Genomic DNA, 23329 nt, shown 5'->3' with positions numbered 1-23329 from the left:
TTGGGGTAAATGACCTCAACAATCTAGTCTTCCATAAACCCAAAGATCACAGCTTTTTGGATAATAACTCAATATTGGACAAAAACTGCTGGGAAAACTTGAAAACAGCATGGCAAAAATCAGGTTTAGATCAATATCTCATACCTTATACCAAGATACGTTCACAATGGGTATATGACTTTATGGAGAAGGGAAGTATTAAAGATCAAGCAAGAGATAGAGAACATTACAAGATGTAAAATGAGTCATTTTGACTATATTAAATTAAAAAAGGTTTTGTACAAACAAAACCAATGAAATAAAAATTGGAAGGGAAGCAAGAAACGTCAAAAAATTTTTATAACAACTTTCTCTGACAAAGATCTAATTTCTCAAATATACAAAGAACTGTGAAGATGAGATTGACTCTCCCCTTGTCTACTTTTAAATTTAATCAACCAAAAGCATAGACAACCCTACTTTACACTAAGTAGGAGAGGTCCACAAGTCACTGATAGGCCTGGTACATGGGGAAAATTCAAGAATATTAAACAAAAAACTGATGAAAAACCTTCCCAATTTATGGATAGACTTATTGAGCTGGGAGGTAGATATGTCAACCTGGATTTGTCCCAGGAAAGGGATGTTAGACAATTACATAGATAATTCATTAAGAATTGTTATAAACTGGTTAGAAACTACTTTAAGATTAGCTGGCCAAATTGGGACTCTATGCATCTCAAGGAATCGAGGAGGGTAACAGTCTATATTTTTAAAGGCCATGAACAAAAAGATGAGGAGAACAAGATTTTTGCATTTACATGGGAGGGAAATTCCTTCTGTTGGTGCTGTCTTCTGCAAGGTAATTGCAAAAGCACTTCTGTGTTTCCCAAATCCTAAATAAAGATCTAAAAACTATCAAATTCAAGGAAAGCAAGCTAGTGCATTTTGTAGATGATATTCTTCTAGTGCAAAAGTGTCTAAGGCGGTGACAGGCAAACTATTCCCCGTGGGCCAGATCCAGGCTGTAGTTTGCCCATCACTGCCTTAAGCAGTTCCCTAATCACTATGCCCCCACATACAGATGTAGTGATTAGGGAATTGCTTAAGGCAGTGATGGGCAAACTACAGCCTGGATCTGGCCTGCGGGGAATAGTTTGTCCATCACTGGGCTAAAGGATAGTAAATTTCTTTTGTGTGAGTTGTATAAGTGAGGACATAAGATATCTAAAGCAAAGCTTCAGTGGTGATTGCCAAGGGTTGAGTATTTAGGATTCGTACTATCTTGGGGTTCTAGAAGTATTTCTCAAAAGAGAATAGCTGGAGGGGCAGCTGGGTAGCTCAGTGGATTGAGAGTCAGGCCTAGAGATGGGAGGTCCTAGATTCAAAGCCGGCCTCAGACACTTCCCAGCTGTGTGACCCTGGGCAAGTCACTTCACCCCCATTGCCCACCCTTACCACTCTCCCACCTATGAGTCAATACACAAAAGTTAAGGGTTTAAAAAAAAATACTACTCATAAAAAAAGAGAGAGAAACAGAGAGAGAGAGAGAGAGAGAGAGAGAGAGAGAGAGAATGAATAGCTGATATCCAAAAGCTGAGCACACCAAAAACAAGGAGGCAGCTCAGGGCAATACTTGGTACAATGGGACTCTGTTGGCAATGGATCCCTGGATACAGTGAACTGACAAAATGTCTCACTGATCTAAGCAGAAATTCAGAACCCGAACCACTAAAACTTAAGCCTGAACATCTGTAAGCCATAGCAAAACTTAAAAGAGGCAATTCTTTTTGCTCCAGCACTTGGGATCTAAGATTATTCTAAGCCTTTCCAATTATTTGTGCATGAGCAAAAGGGAATAGCTTCATGAGTTCTAGTGCAGACTGTAGGACCAAATTACCATCCTGTAGCTTACTATAGTTCACAGTTGGACCCCACTGCAGTAGGCATTGCTCCTTGTCTGCAAGGATTAGTAGCAGCAGCAGCAGCAGCAGCAAGAGCATTGCTAGTGCAGAAATCTGCATATTTAGTCCTGGGGTATCCATTCACTGTATTTTACTCACCTCAAATTGAAGCTCTTATGTTTAATTTTCGGACTCAAGTATTTTCTGACCAACAAATTGCAAAATATGAAATAGTTATTGGGAATGAAAACATACAGATCAAAAGGTGTAGTGTGTTAAATCCAGCAACACTATTACCTGATTTACCAACAAATGGGGAACCATTGCATGGCTGTGAGGAATTTGTCAAACTAGTAGAGCAACCGAGGCAGGATATGAAAGATATGACAATAGACAATCCTGACCTTGTGCTTTTTATAGACAGTTCATCTTTCATGCAAAATGGTATCCGTTATACAGGTGCAGCAATGGTCACTGAGTTTGAAACACTGTGGTATGGTTCATTACCCAAAAATATGAGTGCTCAAGGACCTGAACTAATCACCTTGAAAGAAGATTGCTTACTGGCTAAGGGAAAAATAGCAAATATCTATACTGATTCCAGATATGCATTTTTAATCTGCCATACAACAAGCTTAATCTGGAAACGGAGAGGGTTCATAACATCCGGAGGGAAACAGATCATGCTAGGATTATAACACTTATTGGCAGCCATACAAAAGCAAAAACAGCTAGCTGTAATTCACTGTAGAGGAAATTCTTTTGGTAGAGATCCAGTGTCAAAGAGTAATTACCATGCTGATGTCACAGCAAAATTTGAAGCACAGTATGCTCCAGTTTACATTAGGAATCTATCATCGAATCAACAGATCTCCAAAAAGTATATCTGGACTCTGAGATTCAAAAATGGAAGCAAGAATTTGGAGCTAGGGAGGACAATGGAATATGAGTGGCATCAAACAGAAAGTCAATTTTGTCAAAAAGATTTTTATAATCATATATGCTAGACTATAGATAACAAAGGACATTTTGGAACTCAGGCTATTATTGATACCATAAAAAGAGTTTGGCTAGTGTTATAATTAAGGGAGGTCACTAGTATCTATTTGAGGTAGTAGAAATGATGTACAGAGAGGATAAGATGACACTTCTCCTTATAACAGTTGCCCAGGCAAGATCCTTCAGGTCAAAGTGGTTTATCCCTTCAGGACCCACCTGGGAGTAATTGTTATTACTAAATTGGGCTCTTCAGCTAGGATAATGTTGATATTCTGACTGCGTTGACTCCCTTCCCAAAACAAGCTACGAAACTGATTTAGGAAGGTACTTTAAACTTTATATATATGGTAAGAAGGATAAGGATAAATGACTGAGATATTGGAGACCCTACTTTGATTGTTACTAATGAAACTCTCAACTGCTGGCAATGAAGAATCAATGTAGCTTCCCTCTGGTTCAGCCTGGCCAGGACTAAACCAGAGTAGGTAAACTGCTGGGAAATCTTCAGCTTCTTCTTCTGTAGATCTTAGCCTTAACAGTTGAGATATATCCACCCTTTCCACCCTCTTCTTTGTCTCCTGCCCACTTCCCGGATCCCTCCCAGGCCCTGGGAAGCCTAGATAACTAGATGATGAAACTCCTAATATCTAGGGGCAGTAGACACCGAGATGGTGGTCAAGTACAGGTTGAAAACGGTATATCAAGTACAGGAAGAGTTTGCAGAGAGATGTTTGCACCCTCTCACTCCAAGACCAGGATCCACCGATCTCTAGCCTCAGCACAGGTAAAAGACCCAGAACTTCTGCTCAGGGTTCTCAACTGCCTCTCCTGACTCTCGCATGCCTCCCTGGGAACATTCTATCCAACTGACTTATCTGTCAATTATTGAATGAACTTCAAGCTCCCAGAGATTCAATATAACACTAGCTCCAGGAATTACTATTGTTGCAAATAAAGTCTGTTCAAGCTGTTCTATTTGTCAAAGATTTAATCAGGGTGTATTTAGGAGAAGAGGTCTAGGTGGGAGACCATTGGCATATAGCCCTTTTGAAAATTTGCAGATAGATTAAATCAGTATGCCAAAAGCAGGAAAATACAAGTTTTGCTTAGTTTTGGTGGATAAGCTAACTAGATGGCCGGAAGCATTTCCATCTGCTACCAATACATCAGCATTTGTAGTTAAGATTTTGCTAAGGGATATTATTCCCAGATTTGGAATTCCAGTTACGGTAGACTCAGACAGAGGGTCCCATTTTACAGACCAGATCTTAAAGCAGGTATATGAGAATTAAGGGATTACAGCAAAATATCATGTACCATGCCATCCACAATGTTCAGGACAAGTAGAGAGTCTGAACAGGGAGATCAAAACAATGGTGGGGAAACTTTGTACTGAGACTCATCTTAAATGGCCAGATATTCTTACTCTAGCTCTGTTCTATATACGAACCAAACCTTGTGCTGATTTATACATATCACCATATGAGTTACTCTATGGACATCCACTGTTGGAAGCCAAAGCTTGCAAAACTGCTTTTGTGTCAATGTTGGGAGGAGATAAACAAATTGCTTCATATATCACTGCACTGTAAGAAAGACTGAAAGAACTGCATGACATGGGGGTTTGGGTCCAGACTGATCCTCTGGACTACTCACTGCATAACATAAAGCCAGGTGATTCAGTATATATCAAAAACTTTAGTAAAACATTTGCCACACAAAAAACTTGGAATGGTCCTTACACAGCTTTAACATCACCTTCAGCAATAAAAGTATTAGATAAAGATTCTTGGTTCCATTGTTTGCATGTTAAATTAGTTCATAGGGAAGAAGGAGAAATAGTTTCAGAAGAAGAAGAAAAGATAGCAGACAGATTTATAACAGAGAGCTGAGAGAGATTTTCATCAGACAAGATGTCGGCAGTCAGAAAGTTCATTGATGAGGAGACCTTTCCAGTGGAAGAGGAGATTCAAAGAGAAGAGGATGAAAACAGAAGACAGCATAGCAGAATCAGACAGCAAATGGCAGACTAGATGCTGACAGGGTGACAGAGACTTTGCTAAAGATTCCAACATAGCAGAGGAGCAGATGGATGATGGATATGAAACTGTGAGAGGATGCATCATTGTAACACTGTACATTTTCACTTTAGTACCATGCAGCACTAACTCCGCCAAGGACGGTCCCAAGCCCGGCTGAAAAAGGAGGGTTGGGCGTGGGGCTAGCAACCTCACCCCGTAAAAAATCTCACTTGCTACAGAAAAGGCAACCTCATTAAACCAACAAAACCAACAATCGCCTAGTCTGGAAGATTGCTCTCCAACAGAGTCCATGACGTGTGCTGGCAAAAGCCTTTGGGAAGCCAGTTCGTCTGCCGAAAACGAAACAAAGACCATCGGAATGACATGGGCCCAGCTGGGGGAAGTTGCCCAGAACAGAGTCCATTGGTGTGAGATGGTTGCGGTCGTATGCTCCTCTAGGGAGCCAACAGGAATAACTAACTAACCATGCAGCACCATATAAATATTACCAAGAAGTATGAAGATAGAAGAGAGAAACATCAGTCAATAAGAGAAGAGGAGAATCTGAATATTTGGTAAGTATTGTTACATGCAACATGCACATTTTAGGATACACTGATGACAAGATTTTATATAATAATGTTTCCATGTAAATAAATGGATGCATTATGAATTGTATATAATAACACAGAAAGTTTATACAATGTAGTTCAATGAGATCTTACCTAAATGGAAGGTCTGGTTTATGGTATTCTGTTCAGGTAATATCAGAACATATACAGGCTTTATAGAAATTTCAATATTCTCAGAGGGCAGAGATCTTTATGACACATATATGTAAATAGTCACATACATACATGCAAATAAAATTGTAATATCATTTGTAGGTAATATATAGAGAATAGTGAGTGTGTAAATACATGTACATGTGTGTAAAAGTATGTATATATTCTGTATATTTCCAATAGTGCAAGAGTTTAGATTTTTAAGAAATCTGTACATATGTATGTATAAAAAGATATTTGTGTAAATATATGTATAGATTTTTATATCAGATGTGTGAATAATTAAAAATGTTGCAAAGTTAGAGTTCTTAGGATAGGATACTCAGTTTTCAAGTTCTATGTAGACAGTTTTTGTTTTCTATAATAGAATTGGGTTTTAGTATAGGAAAAGTTTTGTTATGAATTCTTCAACTAGATTTTTAGATGTACTTTACATAAGTTTTATATTTAGACAGAGATTTTGTTTTATGTAAAAGCATAAGCTGCATCGAGTTTTTTGCAACTTTTTTTCAAAATTTTATTACATTGTTGTGAATTTTTTCCATAGGTTTGGTTTTTCTGTATTAGCCTTAGTATAATAGTTTATTCTTTGTAACAACTGTTTATGGAAAAATTTTGCATGTCACATTTTTGGACTTTATTATTGTATTCTTTTATATTTTGCATGTTGTATTTTGAATTTTTATTCTTGTTTTGTTTTTGCAAATGTTTGCATTTTGATTTTGATAAATAAGAGTTTTCACTTGAAGCTACCTAAAATAGAAGAGATACAATTTCAGGTGCAAGAAAGGAAAGTCTCAGCTTCCCATCACAGAATTCAAAGACTTTTTAAAAATTAAAACCAGGCAGGAGAACCCTGTGCAGAGATCAGCACTTTTGCTTTTTAAATCATTGACAAAGACTTAAAATCCTGCACCTTTGGCATGGAATGAAGACACTTCCTTAATGGCAGATTCAGAGTTAACTGAGGAAATGGTCCTTACCCACGAAAAGTAGATTCTGCAAGTTCTCCAGCATGACCTCCCTGTACAGCTCTTCCTGAGAATGGTCCAACAGGCACCACTCCTCCTGGGTGAAGTCCACAGCCACATCCTTGAATGTTATTGACCCCTAAACCAACAAAAGTCACAAGATTTAGAGCTGGGCCTGAAGAATTCATAAAATCCAGTCCTTATCAACTAACTTGAAGAAAGTGAAGCACACAAGGCCTCACCCCAAACTCTTCACCTTGAAGAGTGTCAGAGGCAACACTAGAGATCAGTCATTCAGAGCTCAATAGAATACTGACAAAGGCATTTTGTGTCTAAAGTGAGAATCATGTTGGAAGAATAAAGACTGTACAAGTGTCTTACTCTGAAATGCGTTTCCCTATGGAATCAGAGAGAGGGTATGTGTACTCTGAGGGAGGTAGGAGATACTGTGGAGAAGAGAGAAGGTGATCTGAAATCCCTCCTCATTACAACTGTCAGAATTTATCTAGTAAGAACATTTTTACAAAGTTTGTGAGAAGGTAGCAAGTATTGCGTATTCTGGAGAAAAAAAGGTTTCTGAAACAATGTGGAGCAGTCAAATGTAATTGATTTTGCTACTAATAGCAGAGTAATGACCCAGGACAATCCTGAGGGACTTGTGAGAAAGAAGGCAATCTACATCCAGAGAAAGAATTGTGAGAGGAGAAAATGAAGAAGGAAAACATGATTTATCACCTGGTTCTATGGATATATGACTGGGGGTTTTAGTTTTAAAAGATCACTCTATTCCAAAAATTAATATGGAAATACGTTTTGAGTAATAATACATGTATAACCCAGTAGAATTTTTTGTGAGCTCCAGGAGTGGGGAGGGAAGAGGAGAGGGAGAGAATATGAATCATGTAAGCACTGAAAGATATTCTAAATAAATTTTCTTTAAAGTTAAAAAAATAATTGAACTGAAATGAAAAGTATTGAGAAAGCAACAGGTTAGATTATCCTGTTAGGTTCAAGGTAAATGATTTGAATAGGAAAAGTTAAGACCTAAAGTTTCTGTAAAGTTTCTCTAAGTTCCTGATAGTTTAATATTTGAAGAACAGATCTTTTAGCTCTCCCCTGGAATTTCCATCCTTTTTCTTCTACTAAAAACGTGCCTTTTCCTATCTGTGCCCTCACCTGATCTCACCCCAAACTTCTTCCAAAGCCTCCCCCTGGTAGGCCTGACTGCCCTGACCAAACCCCAGGACCTGGGGGTCAGAAGCAGACACTGTCCTTGGGCCATTCCTGGAATTGTGAGAGATACAGCTATCCCCCTAATGGAATGTGTCACACTGGAGGGTGGATGAACAAATGACAGTGCTTGGGCCTGTTTGTCTGGAACCTGGGCTGGCTCATCCAGGCAGGGGCTACCAAGGCCCTAGAAAACCCCCAGAACACAGTTGGGGATTGCGAGTGACCTTTGAGGTCACAGTGACAGCAAGTAGTAATGGTGCCCCTGGAGGCTTAGGAAAGACTGAGGTTTTAGTTCTGCTTGATTCTGGCTGTAGGGAGCTTGGCCAGGGAGGGGATGGACTGCACTCACCTGGGATGGGGACCTCAGGGTCCCAGGGTCCATTCTCTCTAACTCCAGGGTCTCTGCTTGGGTCAGTCTGTGGTCCTTCAGGAGGTGGGAGCCCCAAGGTGGGGAGACTTCCTCTTTGTGCACCTGTGGGGAATTAGGGAGAGGGAGGGCCCAGAGGAGCTCCCAAGGCCCTTCCCTTGGCCTCAGGGGAGACTCTTCCCACAGAAGGGGGCAGGGAGCTTCAGGCTTGGAAAGGACCTTAGACTGCATAGGAAGAAGCCCCCCCCCTACCCCCCCCTTCCCTCTTTGGCTTCATTCAATTAAAAAATTTCATTGGGTGCACAGCGTGGACTGAGGGCGATGGGCATCAGGTGGGGGTTGGGGGGGAACATGTTGGCATTTGTTCTGTGCCAGAGATCGGAACTCCTTCCATGGCCTATGGGCATCCCCGGTACTCCAACCAGGCTCTTGTTGGCTGCTTCTCCCCTTGGACCTTTGGGGAAGGGCCCAGGCCAGCGCAGCTCCTATACAGAGTCTGTGTACCCTGTCACTCCGCCCCCATCCTATGACTGCACCCCACCTCGCCCAGTCTCCTGGAAGGGGGCCACTCTCTCCTCTGGCGGAGGGCAAAGCCCGCCAAGGCTCCTGGTCTAGACAGAACCGCCGCCCCCGCCTGACACCGGCACTTCTGTATTTGTCCCTTTCCTATGGTCCTTTAAAGCGATGAACAGACACAAAGACATACAAGAGACATACAGACACAGAGACACAGAGAGAGATATACGCCCACACCACCCCTCCCTCGTCTCTCTGGTCCTAGGAGCACCGGAACTTCCCCCTTCCCTCACCTCCCACCCAGACTTCCAAGCTCGGTTACCCGCACCTAGTCCACCCAAAAAAAAAAAAAAAAAAAAAAAAAAAAAGCAGAAAGTCTCCTCTGCCAAAGCCCAGGCTGAGACTTTTGCAATGACTCCCTCCCGTTCCCCTGTCAAGGCGGAAAGTCCCCAAAACCACAAATGTGAGAACTTCAGAAGCGGACACTGGCCTCAGGAGATTCCCAGCATGCCCTGGGACTGCCATAGTGGGAGGTGCCAAGACTTGGGTGAAGTCATGTCCCAGGCATTCTGGGAAATGAAGTCTTCTACAATGGGAATGCTTGGATGAGGTCGTGCCAGAGGCATTCTGGGAAATGTAGTCTTACTTTCTGGACCTCTAGGTTTGGAGCCCTGGTGGAGGAGGGGCCACACACCTAGTGTTCCTGGGTCTCCAGGCTGCAGCCGGTCCTTTTAGTTTCCTTTCTGGCAGTTTTAGCTCTGACCCTCCTCGGCCTCCTTCCCGTGATATAGGAGGCGGCCATGGACAGAAACACGGAAGCATTTCTGAGGAGAGCTCAGATCTCTGGTGAGAAGGGACCCAGGAAGCCCCTGAGCCCGACCTCCTCATCTCAGGGAGGACCAAAGTGAGGCAGACAGGCTGGTCCTTGTCCTGAATTAGGGGCGGGAGGATGGCTGGTTCCTGTGCCGTATTGATGCTAATAGCAGGGCCCTGGCGTGGGAAAGCCCCAATTCCTGTATTTTAGGAACAATGACTGTGTATTTCTCTGTCAGACCCGACTCTGAGATTCCATCTAGTCAGTGGCTTTTTGCACTTCCTTTGCCTTAAGCATCCCAAAGAACTTCTTCCTCTTCCACAGAATTTGGTGACAGTGAAGTGAGGGAGCCTTCGTGTCCCCCTGTGTGTGTGGACCAGGGCTGAGGCTTGGCTGGACCATCTCCTCATCAGACATTCACCAGTTGGGTGTGTCTTGGGGTGCTCCAGGGAGGGGTTGGATAAGGAGCTCCTCAAACTCTCTCTTAAACTGCCTGAGCAAGGTCTGGGCTCTCTGGTCACTGGGGAGGCCCCTGACCTCCATGGCCGTCCCAGGATTGAGCCTGGCCTGACCTGTACTCAGATCTCACCAATAAACTGATGCGTGTCACCCCAAATCAGTCTCTCACGTGACTTCAGTCCTCCCAGGAGGAAGCAGCAGAGGCAGTTTGGAAGCCCAAGTTGGCCAGTTCTGAGCCCAGCCCGATCCAGCCCGGCTCCTGCCTTCCTCTTCTCTTTATCTGCTCGGATTAAACGTGAAGCCCCTCCAGTGCCAGCAGGTTTTCTCCATCTCCTTCCCGAGCGCATGAGCACTGCCAGGAATCATCCTCACTGCAAAAGGCAGCGTGCGCAGGAGTGAAGGCTGGCCCAGCCTCTTACAGAGATTTTCTCCCTCCATTTTCCCCTCCACCCTGAGAGGGAGCTGCTCCTGTTACCTCACTGTACAAAGAGGGAGCATCAGGGAGAAGCAGGTGAAATGACTTGCCCAGGGTCACACAGCCACCAAGTGTCTCAGGTGTGATTCCACCTCAGATCTTCTTGATTCCATCCACATTTCCCTTTCCTTCCTGGGGTTCACATGAAGCTCCTGTGGTCTCAAACCTACTCTTGCTAGCACAACAGGGATTGACTGTCATTTTATATGAATAAAACCATGAAATGTTAGTGAAAGAATATTGTTAGCCAACTTGGTCTATGTATGGGATCCTGCCCAACCCAAATGAAGCAATAATAAGAGGCAGAGACAGAATTTGAACCCAGGACTATGTAGTCTAAGCCCATTGAGTTTCTTTTCTTTTATACCATGCTAATTCCCAATTATATAAGGAGGATGAGAGTGGACGTGTGTGTGTGTGTGTGTGTGTGTGTGTGTGTGTGTGTGTGTTTTTTAGGACTCTGGCCATTTCCTGGGGTCATTGAATTGGAGGTGGAAGGGATGCTGCATATCACCTGGGCCGACTCACATGTGTTTCACACAAGAACAGACTGAGGCTCCAGAAGAGAAAAACACATGTGAAAGCCAGAATCTGAACTCAGGTCCTCTGAGGGATCCTTATGGGGAATAGGAGGGAGGGGGATGCCTGACCTTCAGGTGACTAACAGCCACCTCCTTTCCTCTCTCCGCAGAGTACACCAGAGGGGATCCTGGATCAGCCACTTCTAATCTGACTGTTTCTGAGGTTGGGCTGGGAGGGCTGAGAGGGGAGGGAGGGAGGAGGCAGATGGGAGAGGATGGGCAAAGGGGTTGGACCTTTCCTGCACAGAAATCATTTAGGAGTGTGATTTTGGAAATTTGGGGTTCTTCGAACTGATGTTGAGGTCCCTACTCTAAACTTCCTGTGGACATTTAGGACTCTTTCAAAACTACATTTCCTATAATTCCTCTTGTGTAATACAGGTGGGCAGGAAGTGTGATTACGTAGAGAGAGGTATAAGACTCCTATAAGACTCGGGATGTGATTGGGACACGCTCTCTTTCCTAGGAAGCAGCCAAGGGGAAGGTATGGTGGACATTCGAATTAGATCTTAGCAAGCACGTGGTTCTTTGTAATTATCAATATGGATTACATTAAACCATTAATATTTTACTATATGCCCTTCTATATTAATTTTGCTTGAAACAGTTAATTCTTCCTTATGGCCAGGCCAGAGCTAAGGATAATACAAACTAGCAGCTGAACTTCCATAAGAGAAGAGCAGAATTGAGGGGGCTTTTAGCTGGGAAAGTTCCTGGTCTGGAGAGGGCAGCCTCAGGGCCCAGACTGACATCCAGCATTCAGGGTCAGGAATAGAGTGATTTGCTCTTAGTTGCTGGCTGAACTGGAGAAGAGAAAGGATGGGGATGGCAAAGGAAGCCAAGATCAGGACATTGCTGGGGAGGTTGGGGGGCAGAAATGGCCTGAGAGTGGAGAGTGAAGTGATGCTCTCCTGAGGCTTCCCTCCACCAGCAGTCGGGGAGACGTGGACTCTAGGGAGCACTGCAGAGTCTCAGGGAGCCAAGAATATGGGCAGGACTGCCAGGTGGATACTTGACTGCCCAGTTTTGATTAATTTAAGGGAAGACATTTTGCCCTCTGTGACAGGCCTTGAGAATACCCGTCAGTGGGTTCTCGGGGAGCTGCAGAGGGAGTTCTGGAAGAGCTCTGCCCTAGGTAGTCACCTGGCCGGACTGGCTGGGAGTCAGATCTCGGCATGTTCTGGCCCGCAGAGATAGCTGGACTGACACCTGCAGTGGATAGTGGCAGTCTGAGAACTTAGAGCACAGAGAAGTAGAGAGCAGAGCAAGAGCAGAGAGGCAGAGATGTGCAAAGTCTATCAGTGCAGTGGAGTCAAGAATCATGGGAGCCGAAGTTTGCGTGTAAAAACAGACTTTTTATAGTAATCCTGATGCAAGATTTGTGATGTTACAGTAATGAAGTGTGAGGATTTCCTGTAAGTTTTGAAAAGCTGCCAGACTACAAGGCTCCAAACCTCTCTAGGTAGTCAAGGAGAGAGGTGACATGTAGCAAAGGTCAAGACAAGTTTATTTCCCTGCCAGATAATTTATCCCCAAGCCAATTCTCTGATAGAAAGATTCAGTACAGGGGCATCTGGGTAGCTCAGTGGATTGAGAGTCAGGCCTAGAGACGGGAGGTCCTAGGTTCAAGTCTGGCCTCAGACACGTCCCAGCTGTGTGACCCTGGGCAAGTCACTTGACCCTCATTGCCTACCTTTACCACTCTTCCACCAAGGAGCCAATACACAGAAGTTAAGGGTTTAAAAAAAAAAAAAAGATTCAGTACAAATCAATCTTGTGAATTTTAAATAGAGCCACAACAAGAAAATTGCTTTTGCTACCATATCTTGCTTTCACTGACCCTGAACCATTGTTCACTGGGATCAGCTTTGACCATATTTTCTGAGTCCTTAGGATGCCTCATGTCTGATCCCTTCAGTAGGATCCCCAAAGTTGGGAGGCTTTCTCTTTGTGTGCCTGTAGGGAATTACAGAAAAGGAGGTCCCAGAGGAGCTACAAGGGTCCTTCCCCTGGCCCCAGGGGAGACTCTACCCAACAAGAGGGGAACAGGGAGAGTCAGGCTTGGAAATGAAGTTGAAATGAACAGGGAGAAGCCTTCCCACCCTCTCTAACCTCATCTTTGGCTTCATTCTACAACTTCGGCATAGGGGGCAGCTGGGTAGCTCAGGGGATTGAGAGCCAGGCCTAGAGACAGGAGGTCCTAGGTTCAAATCTGGCCTCAGACAGTTCCCAGCTGTGTGACCTTGGGCAAGTCACTTGACCCCCATTGCCTACCCTTACCACTCTTCCACCAAGGAACTAATACACAAAGTTAAGGGTTTAAAAATATTTAAAAAAAATACAACTTCGGCATAGAACTGAAGAGGCAGAAGGGGCTTGGGATCCCAGATGGAATGAGATTAGTCGGAACATCAATGGCCCCTTACTCAGATCTCCATCTGATACTTTGGGGGAGACATAAAGACTGGGCAACTGTGGCCAAGTACTACAAATGGGGGTGGTACTCCAGGACATTGGGACGTGAGGAGGAGGCTGGGCAAGTAGCAGAGGTAGAGAGCAGGCCCAGGAGCCAGGCCTGGAAAGGAGGCCTGTTGCTGGCTTAACTGGCTGACACTGGCCAAGAGGTCAGCTGAGGAACTTGAGGGCCAAAGAAAAAGGCAGTCAGCAGAAGGAGGGTGTTGGAAGGAGTCCTCCCTCGGACCCACCTGGCACCTGCACATGCAGAGCTGGCTTCCAGAAGGCAAAGAGAATTCAACCTCAAGCGAAGCAGCAGTCATACTCAAGGCCAGGACCTCAGGATCTATTCTACCTCTCCTCCTCAAATCTTNCAGTCATACCCAAGGCCAGGACCTCAGGATCTATTCTACCTCTCCTCCTCAAATCTTACCTTCCAATGGGAGGAATGCCCTGGTCTCTGGAATGACCCTTCTTCCCCTCTGGTCTCCAAACTGGTCCCCAGGGCTAGAATTCCAACCAGTTTATATCTACCCAGCCAGGCATCTCTAAGAGCTTCCAATCCCCATTCCTCTACCCCTCTTTCCCTCTTTCCCTCTCTCTCTTACCTTGCTCTCCAGTGTGAGTTCTCAATAACTTTGATTACATTAAATTAAAAAGGTTTTGTACAAAGAAAATCAATGCAACCAAAATTAGAAGGGAAGCAACAAATTGGGAAAAAATATAGCAAAAATCTCTGACAAAGTCTAATTTCTCAAAATTGTAAGGAGTAAAATCAGCTGTACAAAAAAATCAAGCCATTCCCCAATTGATAAATGGGCAAGGGACATGAATAGGCAATTTTCAGATAAAGAAATTAAAACTATCAATAAACACATGAAAATGTTCTAAATCTCATAAGTAGAGAAATGCAAATCAAAACAACTCTGAGGTACTACCTCATACCTAGCAGATTGGACAATATGACAACAAAGGAAAGTAATAAATGTTGGAGGGGATGTGGCAAAATTGGGACACCAAGGCATTGCTGGTGGAGTTGTGAACGGATCCAACCATTCTGAAAGGCAATTTGGAATTATGCCCAAAGGGCTTTAAAAGAATGCCACCCCTCTCATCCAGCCATACCACTGCTGGGTTTATACCCCAAAAAGATAAAAGGGAAAAATATGTGCCAAAAATATTTATAGCCACTCTCTTTGTAGTAGCAAAAAAACTAGAAAATGAGGGGATGTCCAAAGATTGGGGAATGGCTGAACAAATTGTGGTATCTGATGGTGATGGAATACTATTGTGCTGAAAGGAATAATAAATTGGAGGAATTCCATGTGAACTGGAGAGACCTCCAGGAATTGATGCAAAGCAAAAGAAGCAGAACCAGGAGAACATTGTACACAGAGATGGATACACTGTGGTACAATCAATGTAATGGACTTCTCTACTAGTAGCAATGCAAGGATCCAGAGCAAGGCTGAGGGACTTATGAGAGAAAGAACTGTGGGAGTAGAAGTGCAGAAGAAAAACACAAGATTGATCACGTAGTTCAATGGGGATGTGATTGGGGTTTGGGAGTTAAAAGATCACTCTATTGCAAATATGAGTAACATGGAAATAGGTTTTGAACAATGATACAAGTAAAACCCAGTGGAATTACTCGCCGGCTCCTGGAGGGTGGAGGGAGGAGAGGAGGGAAAGAACATGAATTATGGAACCATAAAAAATATCTTCAATTAAATAAATAAATAAACTAAAAATTAAATTAACTTAAATAATATGGTGCTGCATAGTAATATAGGTCATAAATGTTATCAGGCGAATCAGATGGGTCCATGTGGCTGCTGGATCTGCCAACAAATCCATCAATATCATTCACTTAAATGGGTTATGATACCTGTAAGTCTAAATGAATTTATACCTTCAACAATTGGACGGAATTTGACCCATTTTGGCCCATCTGCTCCATTCATTTATGCCACTTGCAATATTAACAAACAGCACAATTTTTCTGACTGGAGCACCCCAGTGTCTATGAATATTTCTTCCTTACATTGGTTTAAGATTCCTATTAATATCGAGGAGCTCCTAATCAGACCCAGGTGAATTTTTAATCCGGAATTCCTCCTCTGAATGTCTTACACCCATTACCTAATTTTGCCCCGTGTATTACAAGGTACAGGACTTCTCATACCACCATCCATTTAGGCTCAGGAGTAAAATGTAATTTAACTTTCAAAATCCCTGCTGAAGGCACCTGACTTCCTTCGTCTGTGCCGTTAAGAAAATGACTACACAAGGAAAGGGAAATAGTTCCTCTGTGAATTTTGCCACAATCACCTGCAATAGAACAGATCAGAATAATAAAACAAAATACCTGTTCGCCTTGCCCTGGGGATTAATCATCCCTGTTCAATTTTTTTTTTTTTTTTAAATTTTAAACCCTTAACTTCTGTGTATTGACTCATAGGTGGAAGAGTGGTCAGGGTAGGCAATGGGGGTCAAGGGACTTGCCCAGGGTCACACAGCTGGGAAGTGGCTGAGGCTGGATTTGAACCTAGGACCTTCCCGTCTCTAGGCCTGGCTCTCAATCTACTGAGCTACCCAGCTGCCCCCTGTTCAATTTTTTATCAGTGCTTTTCCTCTCCTCCTTCAGGACGGCACCGAACCTGTGGAATGGCTTCTCCAATACCAAAGGTGGCCGTTAAGAATCCTCCTCGGGCTCCGACAGGTGTCAGTCTGGGGAAGTTCTAAGCCAGCACACGTTTTTATGGGCTCGAGTTCCTGGCCTCGGAGCGGCTGCAGTGATGGATTCTGTGAAGCTCTTGTGTTCGGAATGAGGGATGGGCCACCACGCAGCGGCTCTCCCGCTCGCCTCCCGGGCTGCAGCCGTGCTCTGGCCGCCTTTTTCTTCTGTCCTCCCAGGAGAGACTAAAGCGAGGGACTGGATCTGCCCACCTGGCAGAGCCTTGGAAGAAGGACGCCGGCTGCAAGGAGTGCCCGCCTGGAGCCTCCGGGGTCGCGGGACGCACGCTCTGCTACAAGGGAAGCCACGAGTGAGCGGCACCCCACTAACGGACGCGGCCCCACCTACGTCGGCGCCGCCCCAGCCCCGGTTGGCATCGCCCCAAGATCGTGATGGTCCAGCAGAAAACTGCAGAGGGGTAATGTGAGTGGAGCCGCCCTGCCCCCCATTCGTGACTAGATTTGGATGTTAGCGGAGCTTTCCGAGAATCGTAACCCTCATTCTAAGGTAATGAGTGTGAGTCGTCCGGGACGAAGCAGCCTCCGGTGGGCTCCACATCAGAGGATCGTCAGGCCGAGGGCATTCCTGAAGGGCTGGGGGTTCGGCCCCAGACCCTGGGGGAGGCCTGACCTCGTCCCCCGACGGGTGGGGGGTCAGAGGGGAAAGTCCTCTCAAGCGCAGAAGGGAGCCAACTCTCTGGCTTGGGGGATGCGAAAGAAAGCAGCCTTTAAATAACCGCAGGAAGCCGCTGGGACGTGCCGGTACCCGAGCCCAAATGGGGTCAGGGCTGGGCACGAGGGAGTGCCCAGCAGTTATTGCTTCGTGAGCGAGTCCAGGCCCTGTGCCAGGCTCCGGGTGCCGTCAGACTCCCTCCCTGGGAGAATCCTCGGGGGAGCAAACAGGTGAAGGCGGATGGGACGGCAGGCCTGGCGAGGAAGGAGGGGTTCAGAGATGGACATTCTCTTTTCAGAGGCCCAGGGAGCGGGGGAGGCACTTGCCCTTAGAGAAGGGGAGATCAACTTTAACGGTCTCTTATGTCCTCCTCCCGGGGGTGCCGGGGGACTTTGATGAGCAATATCACCTACAATATCCTCCTGGGGGGTTTTTTTGTTAGATGTCATCATAGGGGAACTGAGGCACATGTGATAGGTACTCTGCAGCTCCAAGTCTTGGCTTGGGGGCATAAAAACTGAAATATAGGGAATTTCTGTCCTCCTGCCTTCTTTCCTGCAAAGTCCATCCAACTGGCAAATAGTGTTATAGTTTTTTTTTTTTTTTTTTTTTAAACCCTCACCTTCTGTCTAGGTGTCAATACTGTGTATTGGCTTCTAGGTGGAAGATTGGTAAGGGTGGGCAATGGGGGTTAAATGACTTGCCCAGGGTCACACAGCTGGGAAGCGTCTGAGGCCGGATTTGAACCCAGGACCTCCCGTCTCTAGGCCTGACTCTCCATCCACTGAGCTACCCAGCTGCCCCCCAGTGTTATAGTTTAGAGTGCTGTCGATGGGTCAAGCTTCCTGCCTATCCAGGATGTAACGCGGCCAGTCACCATTATAAAAATAAATCATTTTTTTTGCTCTTCAAGCTGTCTAGGTTTAACGTTTCCAAATTGTTAATAAGACATTTCAATGGGGAATCTCGAGGGATGCTCGCTTTCTGTCCCGTGATTTGAGATAAGGGGCGGCTGCTCCCCTCTCGAGGGCCACCAGCCCTGCGTCCGAGGGGGTACCTGACAGCCAGGCTCGGAGGCCAGACCGACTCCTGGCCCTAAATCAGGCATCCCATTGCGCGAGGACGAGGAGTCTGACCCAGTGTGGTAGCCAGACCGACTCGGGGCTCCATAAGGGACGGAGGGAGAGCCCCACGCAGACGTCGCCCAAAGCAAGGGGGTGCCAGGAGCCAGAGGAGCCCCTCACTGACCCGAGGAGTCACCTCGGGAGCTCCCCGTCACGGCACCACGATGTCGCGGGGGCTGGAGATTAACCCTTGGCCCGGGAGGGCGCTCTTTCACGAATGTAGACTGATGGGAACCCTTTAAAAGTAGATTTATTTAGGCTGAATGAAGGACCAACTGCCTCCCCGAAGAGAGGAAATTTAGGATTTTTATATCCCAAAAGGATGGGGTCTACATGACCTGAAAAGGGTGGAATTTCCCATGTAATCTTTGACCCAAGGCTTTAGGAATTTGGGGGGGGGTGTGGAACTTGGTGCCCACCACAATTCTAAGGCAGGAGAGGAATCTTAAACAAGGAGGGGAACATGGCAGGGGGAGAGCTGGGGAAGGAGAAGGTCAGGGAGGAGGAGGAAGGCCCTGCTGGGGGCAGCCCCCTGCCATGGGAGGTCTGGGCTGGAATCTGAAGGCCTGAGAAGAGGCCTGAGGGGGAAAGGCCTTCCTGCTGAGGGAGGGCAGGCGCCAGGCTTCTGGGGGCCGGGCCTGGGGGTGCCTGCAGGAAAGGGATCCTCCTGGGGGCTGGCAGGCCTAGGAGGACCCTCCCAGGATGCTGGCTGGAAGCAGGAATTCTTGGGCCTCACACCGCTGGGCCTCCCCTTGGAGCTGAGACATGTGTGGCTGCTGCGGGGGGTCAGGCAGGCTCCCGCCAGGGCTGCTCCCACCCCTTGTTCCTGGCCGCCCTATGCCTCGGGCCTCACCTGCCCCATCTGACCTCCTGGCCAGTGTGTGCCAGGGACGCTCGGCCAGGCCTCCCCGCCAGGCCCGGCTCCTGGTCCAGGCCCCAGCACACCCCAAGGCGATGTGGGAGACCTTTGAAATAAAAACCTGGATCGTGATGGCTACCCTTGTGACAAGTCCATGAGGACATTCCGGGCCCACTGAGGCAAAAGCAGCCAGAAAAAGCATGTTTGCAGATCTGCCTCAGTGTCCTGGCAGGGACAGTCTGACCTCGCAGGTCTGAAGAACAGCTGACCTCTTCCCTGGCTCAGAACGTCCTGACCAGCTGACTTACTCCCAGGCCTGGAGCTCCGTCTCTGGGAGCTGCGGCCTTCCCGCAGAGCCGCCATAGCTCGGCACCTTCGTGCTTCTAAAGAGATCCTGGTGCCAGCCATAACAGACCCAAGAGGACTTCCCATCCCCGTGAGTCATGGAGGCTCCGCCTGGCCTCAGCCCACGGGGATCCCCAAGCCTCTTCTGCCTCCTGGCCTCTGGGGGAGGATGGGGAGGCCCCTGAGGCCCAAGAGAAGGGGGCAGAGATGGAGGCCAGGCCTCCTCCTGTTCAGTTACTTCCTCTCCCAGCTGGGCCCTCCCTGCTGCCTCCCCTGAGAGCAGGGCCAGGCACCTCCCTGGAGGCCTCCCCCTCTGGGCCTCCCTTTAGGTCTCCCTCCCAGCTCAGCCTGGACAGGCCCCAAGCCTGGAAGGAGAGTCTGGAGTCCAGGGAAGGGCCTGGGGCGGGGGAGGCCCAGACACCCCCATCCCAGGCCTGTGTATTGTCTCCTCCTGAGCCCCCCAGATACAGCAGAGAGGAATTCAGAGCAGCAGCCCCAACCCTGAGGCCAGAAAAGGAAGAATTGTCCAGGGAGAGCCTCCCTTCCAGGGCCTTTAATCCCTCTGTGCCTGCTCGAGCTCAGGCTGGAGTCAGGGAGGCCTGAGATCACCCCCTGCAGGACCCTGGACAAGTCACTTGATTCTGCTTGCCTCAGTTTCCTCCTTTGTAAAATGAGCTGCAGCTCTCCAATCAGAGGTTACAGGGGAGGCTCACCAAAACTGTTGAAGTCTTAGGGATGATGGGTTTTCTGGTAATGACCTTCTCTCCGAGGGGCATAATGATGATGGTCTCAAAACTAAGCAATGCCGCTGGTAGGAGATTTCAAACTCTACCACAAAACTTGATAATTAAAATGATTTGATACTGGCTAAAAAATAAAAAAGTTGATCACTGCAAGGTTGATCAGTTTAGGTATCTAGAATGCAGAAAAGAGCAAACACAATAGCTTAGTGCTTGGCAAACTCAAGGATTCTCTAATAAATGTTTATTGTATTGTATTGATTATTGGGAAGAAGGACTCACAAACTACCGAGAAAACTGGAAAGTAGTCAGGATTAATAGACTAATGTTCCATACAGTATAAGATATTAAACTTCAAATAAATACTTGACAAACTTAAAATATAACACCCTAAGCAGCAAGGAAGAATTTGCTTTTCAGATCTATGGAAAGTGGAAGAGAATAACTAAATAAATGATAAGATCATAGAAAATATAATGATTTTGAGTATGAAGAAATGACAAATTTTTGCACAAAAATGATCAGAAAAACAGATAACTGGGGGAAATCTTTGCAAAAATTTTTTCTTATCTCATATCTAAGATATGATAAGTATTGATTCAAACTCATTGTGATTAAGAGTCATTCTCCAGTAGACAAATGGTCAAAGGATAGGGACAGGCATGTTTCAAGGGAAGAAGTACAAGCTATCAATAATCCTATGAAAATGTTCTAAAATACCAATAATTAGATACATTCTTTTTAAGGTAGATCTCAGCTTCTACTTCATACCCACTAGTTTGACAAAGATGACAAAAGAGAAATATGACATGTAATGGAGGGGCTACAGAAAAATGGGCATACTGATGCACTGTTGGTGGAATTGCTAATTGATCCAGCTCTTCTAGAAAGCAATTGGGAACTATGCCTCAGAAGTCACTAAATTGTGCATACTCTGACACAACTACACCACTACCAGGCTTATTCCCCAAAGAGATTAAAGAGGAAAAGGAACCACATACAAAAATATTTTCAGAAACTTTTTGTAGTTGATAAAGTTCAAAACTAAGGCAATGCCTACCTAAGGAAATTGCTGAACAAGTTGTGGCACATGAATAGGATGGAATATTAGTGTTCCATAAGAAATGGCAAAATCATTTCAGAAGAAACTCTGAGAAGACCATCATAATGAAGAGTGAAGTGAACAGGATTTGGAGAGTAATTTACACAATGACACTCTTTTAGAGAAAAATAATTTTTATAGACTAAAACTTTGACTAATCCATTAATACAGAAGCCTGAAGATAAAACACATCATCTACTTTCTGCCAGAGAAGGGATAGATACATGCATACAGAATAATACATACATATTTGGCCGTGGTCAAAAATAGTAATTTGTTTTTTTCTGGACTATGTATCTTTATTGCGAGGGTTTTGTATTTTGTTGTTCTTTAGAGAGGGTAAAAATAAACAAAAAAGACTAGAGTATCCCCCTGGGCCACCAAAGGGCACTAGGCTCTCAAATGTTCAAATGTGTCCCAGTTCCCACTGCCATAGTTTACCCTAGAAGCAAAATATAACAAATAGGACTCTGGCCAGATACTGATTTTATTTTATTTTATTTTTTAAACCCTTACCTTCCATCTTGGAATCAATACTGACTATTGTCTCCAAAGCAGAAGAGTGGTGAGGGCTGAGCAATGGGGGTTAAGTGACTTGCCCAGGGCCACACAACTGGGGAGTGTCTGAGGTCAGATTTGAACCTAGGACCTCCCAGTCTCTAGGCCTGTCTCTCTCTATCCACTGAGCTACCCAGCTGCCCCCTGCCCCAGATACTGATTTTAAACTTAGTGATAATGTAGAAAAGGGTATCAAAATATTAAAGGAATTAGTTTTATCTATGGCTTCTTCCCCACCTTCTAACATCTGGGCTACCCCTTCTCAATGAATCCCTAATATTTATAAGACTCTGGAAATTGGTCCTTTGATGCCACAATAATATAGCAATATTCTGGACTGACTCTTTCAGAGGGAAGCCAGCTACATCTCCCGCTAGGGCTCTAGGGATGCCCGTTGGGGTTGGTGGTATCTTTCTCTAATGCTGTCAGCTCAAGCCTCCATTCTTCTGTGTTCCTTCTACTGTTAACCATCAAAGATTAGAACCCCAACTCCATTTCACCCATTAAATTGCATTAGCTTTTGGAAAAGCACATCTCAGAAAATATAGCGGGGACAGATTTTTTAGACATTTCCCATACACATGTGGGGGCACTTTCTCCTCATGCTTTGGTCATGTGCATTCCCTAAGTGGGTACCTTTCTGTCAATTTACTGGTTTGCCCACTCTTCCCAATGATGCTTTTAAAATTTACGAGAGAGTAAGCCCCAGATTTATAAGAGAAATACCACTAAATATAAAGGAAGGAGGTCTAGCAGTAGCAGATTTAAAACGTTATTATATAAGGCAGTTATTGTCAAAGGTACTGGCTAAGAAATAGGAACAGAACAGACAAGCCACAAATAGTAGTAAGAGATAATAATCATCTTGTATTCGACAAAAGCATAGATCCAGGTTTTGGGGATGAGAAATCACTATTTGCTAAAAATTGCTGGGAATGCTGGGAAGCTAGTTTGGCAGAAACTAGTATCTTATGTTATTCACCAAGATAAGATCAAAAGGATACATGATCTAGACATAAAAGGAGAGATCATAAGTAAATTAGAAGAACAAAGAAGATACTACCTATCATTTATAGATAGGAGAGGAATTATTTGAGTTTCAACAAGAGATGGAGAGCATTATAAAATGTAAAATGGATAATTTTTATTATATTAAATCGAAAAGTTTTTGTACAAATAAAACAAATGCAGCCAAAATTAGAAGGAAAGCAGAAAATTGAGGGAAAATTTTTACAGTCTCTCAGATAGAGGTCTTATGTCTAAAATATATAGAGAACTTTGTGAAATTTGAAAGAATAAGAGCCATTCCCCAACTGATAAATAAGCAAAAGATGTGAACAATTTTCAAAAGAAGAAATCAAAGCCAGATATGGGTATATGAAAAAAAATACTCTAAATCACTACTGATAAGAAAAATGCCAACCAAAACAATTGAGATACTACTTAATACCCATCAGACTGGCTAAAGTGACAAAAGAGCAAAAAAGACAAATAAGGGGTGATTCCAAAGGCTGGCTTGAAAATTGGCCGTGTCTTTGAAGTCTTTAAATAGCTAATCCCTGAAGACAGGGAATCAGAGAGTCCAAACAAATATGGAAACGACCTACATATTTCTACCAAAGGGCAATAAGCCA

General features: G+C 45.0%; 2 protein-coding genes across 3 annotated transcripts in view; one reads left to right on the top strand and one right to left on the bottom strand.

Moving 5' to 3' along the window:
• LOC123239930 (zinc finger protein 69 homolog B-like) overlaps window positions 1-8761 on the bottom strand; it is a 39380-nt gene extending 30619 nt beyond the window's left edge. The window contains exons 1-3 of one of the 2 annotated variants that reach the window (XM_044667253.1): window positions 8242-8761; window positions 6672-6798; window positions 6371-6441 (exon numbers count right to left, since the gene is read on the bottom strand). In XM_044667253.1, coding sequence (XP_044523188.1) covers window positions 6428-6441; window positions 6672-6798; window positions 8242-8490 — 390 coding nt within the window. In that variant the 5' untranslated portion in view covers window positions 8491-8761 and the 3' untranslated portion in view covers window positions 6371-6427. Of the gene's footprint in view, window positions 1-6370; window positions 6442-6671; window positions 6799-8241 lie in introns of those variants that run through there. The other variant, XM_044667252.1, reaches the window with a different exon arrangement.
• LOC123240825 (leukocyte immunoglobulin-like receptor subfamily A member 2) overlaps window positions 1-23329 on the top strand; it is a 289397-nt gene that overhangs the window by 211824 nt on the left and 54244 nt on the right. The gene's annotated exons all lie outside the window — the stretch shown is intronic.

The sequence above is a fragment of the Gracilinanus agilis genome, chromosome 3 (genome assembly GCF_016433145.1).
Source record: "Gracilinanus agilis isolate LMUSP501 chromosome 3, AgileGrace, whole genome shotgun sequence".
Taxonomy (NCBI): Eukaryota; Metazoa; Chordata; class Mammalia; order Didelphimorphia; family Didelphidae; genus Gracilinanus; species Gracilinanus agilis.
This window is presented reverse-complemented; position numbering and strand designations above follow the sequence as displayed.